General features: G+C 42.7%; 1 protein-coding gene across 1 annotated transcript; it reads right to left on the reverse strand.

Moving 5' to 3' along the window:
* Positions 1–1,296: 1,296 nt before the first annotated feature.
* mgat2 (alpha-1,6-mannosyl-glycoprotein 2-beta-N-acetylglucosaminyltransferase) lies at positions 1,297–4,638 on the reverse strand. The gene is made up of 2 exons (XM_069657134.1): positions 4,516–4,638; positions 1,297–3,151 (listed from the first exon to the last, which is right to left on the reverse strand). The coding sequence occupies exon 2, from the start codon at positions 2,893–2,895 to the stop codon at positions 1,489–1,491; it is 1,407 nt and encodes a 468-aa protein (XP_069513235.1). The 5' UTR covers positions 2,896–3,151; positions 4,516–4,638; the 3' UTR covers positions 1,297–1,488.
* Positions 4,639–5,006: the final 368 nt, after the last annotated feature.

Below are 5,006 nucleotides of genomic sequence, written 5' to 3' on the forward strand. Positions count from 1 at the left end.
TAATTTTGGATTATTTCATCTGTCAATTTGATTTCATATTTTAGCATAAGACTGAAGATTTCATGCACAACTTTATTCTTGCCCTATTCAACTTTTAAGTGGACTAAAATTAAGTTTAATATGGGTTTTCAGAGGCACAGCAGTACATCACACTTTCAGTGCTTCTGCACGAGTTCACTATCACTCACCAAGGATCCAGAGCACAGTGCCACTTCCTCCTTTTCTCACTTCTATTCTGAGCCCTTTCCCTCGAGATGTGGGCCCAATAATTGGGACGCCACCATGGGAGCAGCTGCACAATTTGCCAGTCACATGACCTCAGCACAGCAGCCCCAGAGTTACGTCTTCACACTGAATAAGGAATTGAAGTGCGCACGTAAAAACAAAATGACAACTGTGCTAAGGATGTAAGCATTGCATTTAGCATTTCATATTTAATTCATGCAAACAATTAGAAATGTTATGTCAAAATCTCCAAAGGGGCCTCCAGCAGATGATCTGCACTGTGAGTTAACTCAGCGATTACTCAACATGTTATTCCAAAATTTGAACAGTGTGCAGAAGTGATTGTTAAACATTGCCGGGGGGGTGGGGGGCAATCAATGCAAGCTTCAGACGAGCCACTGAGCTCGGGCCTCAGCGGAAACCATCAATACTGAGCTGTGGTCCAAGCACTTAAAATGTAAATGCACCTTCAATAGCAACAACACGAACAAGAAAGTTGTATCAGTGTCTTGGGAGCGCTCCAGGTGCATCGTATGCATTTATCTGTGAAACAAAAACCTCTGCAAAAGGATACAGGTGCCCAAATTGGCAGATTGTAACCCAACTGTTCAGCCTGACGGTGATGCACTGCAACAAAATGAAACAAAAGCCCTACGCCGAACAAACACAAGTCTCTTTTAAGCCCACATAACTTAAGGTGTGGTGTGTTTATTAACACTGTGTACCTTACGTGACACCTTTTCTGCAGGCACAGGAGTGATAAATGAGTGATGCTCTAGAAACCTGTTGAAGATAAGTAGGAGATGGTTTAACTGGAACAAGGTGTCTCAAAGGATCTTCTTTGATCTCAGCAAATTTACTGTGATATAAATATCTTCAAATTAATTATGCATGCACAGTGGGATTGCTAAATCCACAGATTCACCAAAGTACCATGATGAGCACTTGCCTACTCTTTCCATTTTAACGCTATAATAAGATGCTCAACTGTAAGCAATCTAAGTTAGAGAAAACACAACGATATATATTGTTTTGTAGATTGTTGTTAATAACTTACAAAACAGAGCCAGTATTAATGTAAATAATGCAATGCAAAGACCAATTTGTGTTAAAGAAGCCAAAAATCCAACATTCGTCTTTATTTGGAACAGTCCGATAAAACAGGCAATATGAAGAATAGTCCATAAAGATTTACTTTTAAAAGGCTTTTTTCTTTATAGAGGATGCAAAAGAGACAATAATATATAATAGTAGTAATTAAGGTCACTGTAATCGCACATAACTCTTGCAGAGTTCATGGTCCCTGATATCTCCCCAGCCCCCGTTTTTCACATGCGGGGCCACCCCTCCGGCCCCGTTGGCGGGCAGTCTCTTTGCTATCAGGAGGTTCTTTGGGAACAGCTGGTTCCCGCTGCTCTGTAGGATGTTCTCTATCTTTGTTTTCTGGCTGATCGGCATGCAGGAAGCCTTCTTGTGGTGCATGCCGCAGTCGCCGGCGTGGAAAATCCTCGGTGCCTCGCTCACCATGACCTTCCAGTAAGAGGGCAGGCAGGACACGGTCAGGTGCTGCAAGGACCAGTCCCAGTTGTAGTCGTCGTACGTGCAGAACGTGTCGGTGCACTGGATGAGCTTCTGGTACGTCTCTCTGCTCAGAGCCATCCCCATGTTGTGCTCGGTGGACTTCCACGCCTTCACCTCCACCTTGTTAGCTTTGCTGGAGTAGCCGATGTGGCTGTAGCTTCCCAATGAGAGGATGTCGCAGTCGGTGCACTGCTCCTTTTTGAGAGCAGACATCAGCTTTAAGAGGTGGATAAAGTCCGGGGACATGAAGTGGTCCTCCTCGATCAGCAGGACCAGACCTTTATGATCCTTCACAGCCTTGACTCTCTCCCATACAAAGTGCAGCTTCCACCACCAGTGGTGCTTGGTCTGGGAGAACTTTGCCTCGCGGTAGTGGCCGAACGAGTCAGGGTACTCTGCGTTGATGCAGCCCAGCTTTAAGGCGTCTTTTTTGGGAATGTCTCGAGGGCAGTCCCTGGGGTCGTGACCCGGGAACTCCTGTGGGTACAGCTGGATGCTGAAGGGGAAGAAAATCTGAAGAACCTGACAAAAGTCAACAGAGGCCACCACTTTGTTTATCTCTGGGGACCAGAAGTCATGGCTGAATATCAGCAGTATGCTCTCCACTCCTCTGGCCTTCCGCAAACTGTCCACTAACAGCTTAAGGTAGTCTGGTCGGTTATGGACCTGAACCACCACAACCAGATCATCCTTCTGTCGCGCCGCCTTAAACTTCTCCTCGTTTCTTATTGTCTGGTCAAAGTTGAGCTGGAAGACAATGCCACGGTACACTAAAGTGGTGTTATCCACCTCTGGCTTGAGTATCTTCTCTTTGTCCTTTGCTTTTTCCTGGTGTGTGTCATTTGCTTGTATAACAGGAGGGGGAACAGGTGCTCGGCTGACGGCAGGTGTAGCTTGCACCTGGATATGATTGTTGATGCTACTGCTGCTGCTGCTTATGCTGCTGCTTCGCCTCACCGTCTCCACCTCCTTGGGGAATGCTCCGCTTTCGTTCTTTTTCTGCCTTCCGCTGCTCCAGAAAGCGAGGCCACAGATGACAACCACCAGAGTCAGTATCACCACCTTCCTCTTGTAGATTCGGAATCTCATGTTAGGGGGTCAGCCTCTTGCGAAGGGAGAAAAGTTGATTGTAGAGAAACAAAAAGCACAGGTTTGCAGCTGGGATGGTCTGCTTAGCAAAGGGAGCAAACTTGATTAAAAAGAAGATGCTACGAGGCTAGTTGTTGGCAAAATAAGCTGTTGTTGTAAACATGGATCCCACTGGAATGTCATTGATGGCAGATGGATTTTCCATAAGGCATGACGGTTGCTTGGAGGCAGCAGGGTAGCACTGTGCATGAACCACCTGAATGCAAAATAAATTAATAAATAAAGTTAGGTGCATTGAGGCAGATAGGGCTGAGCAACAAAATCACAAACACAGTTTCTAATATTAATATGCAGTATGAGAAATGTATGCAAAAAAAAAAGCCTCCGGAGTTTTAGAAGCTCATGGGGATGTCTGCAAACTTGATGTTTCTCCAATCAACTGTCCACAGCTAAAAGATATCAAGGTTAATATATTTTAAAACTAGAAAAAAAGAGACAAATCCCCTTTATAATAAATGATGAAAACTTGGTATGCAGTGGTAAGCTACTGAACAAGCTAATAGGCTTAAGTTGGATAAAAATATATATATTACATTAATTACTATAACTATTTTTCTTAAAAATCTGTTAAAAATCATATCTTATGATACAACTCTGAAATAAAGGCACACTTACACATGTAAAATTACAATTTCACATCATGTGCCACCATGAAAATGCTGATGCTTTTCCCCTAGTTTTTCCTCCTTAGTTATATCAATCTCTGCATTAATATCTTTCCTTAACTGCAATATCAATATTGATTATCCCTTTCTGCTCGGGCCTGCTTAACAACCCTCCATCTTATTTGTTATTATTGCATTATGGGTCTCTCCGGCTTCTCTAGCTGTCCCTCTCCTGTGTCTTTTCTCTGCCTGGAGACTTCTCACTTTCCCTGTCTGGGTTAGGACAATAATAACTATTATTATGTGTGAAAATATTAATAAATACACTTTTAGTAGTTGCTATAAGTGATACAATTTGCAGCTGCAAAACACACACTATTACACAGTTAATTTTGAAGCAGTAGTTAATGGCTGATAAAATGGCAAAGCTATGTAGGTTACTCTACTACAGTATATGCGTTTGCAATGAGCATTTCCATAAATTTGCAGCTTGCCAAATCGAGTAAAACGTTAGTTCTGCAGCTGAAATTACTTCCGCTTTTATTCCGGATATCTTCTTTATTACATAAACTGACCCGTTTTCATTAACACCATGTTTTCCGTGTTTCCGTGCTGTGTAAACATGCAACATTTCACTTGAAGCCTGCATCTTTGACGGTAGTGTTTCTGTCCTGTGTTGGCTGCTATCTGGCTCACAGAGCACGCGACAGTTTTAATCGATTTAAACCTGAAACACCTTTAACGTTATTTTACCGTTTTATATAAAATGCTCTCGTGACGACTGAAAACAACAGTTGCCGTCGCAGCTTCGCTCTTTAATGACAGCGAACATCCTGTAAATGCTAAGTGTAAGTTAGCATTTGCAGCTAGCAAGTTACAAGCAGCCCTTCCAGACCAAACCTCGTCAACAACAGCGTCCATGGCGAACCAGAACCACCATATTTACACCACTCACCTAAATCTGGCTTCACCGTGCGGTCCTTTCAGTGAAAAACATCAATACGGCGGCGTCCCATTTTCCTCCATATCTTCCAGCAGGCTGCATGGGAACGCAACTATCAGCTAGCTGTGAAAACCCCAAAACACGGAACCACTGCCTGCCGCTGTCCCACAATGCACCGGTCCAGCGGGGGGGCAGCCGAGACGCCCTAAATATGATGTATCTCTGCTGCTGACACTCTTTCATTGGCTCATCAAGTTAGTTTTACTATACCTTTAAGCAAATCACAAGTTCACACCAAGGCGTAATATACACATTTCAATGTAAAATTAACCCTTAACAGAAAACCGCCTAAATTTATTTAAACTGTTTATTTTCATTTTTTACAAAACTGGATATTGTGTGACATAAAACATTTTATCAAAAATGTGTTAGTGAGTACGTGATAAAATAAAAAAATAATAAATACATAAATAAATAAAAAGGACAAAAAAGATAAATAATCG

This window comes from Semicossyphus pulcher, unplaced genomic scaffold, assembly GCF_022749685.1.
Source record: "Semicossyphus pulcher isolate SPU_LCO1_2020_fin unplaced genomic scaffold, fSemPul1.0.p SCAF_11, whole genome shotgun sequence".
Lineage (NCBI taxonomy): Eukaryota > Metazoa > Chordata > Actinopteri > Labriformes > Labridae > Semicossyphus > Semicossyphus pulcher.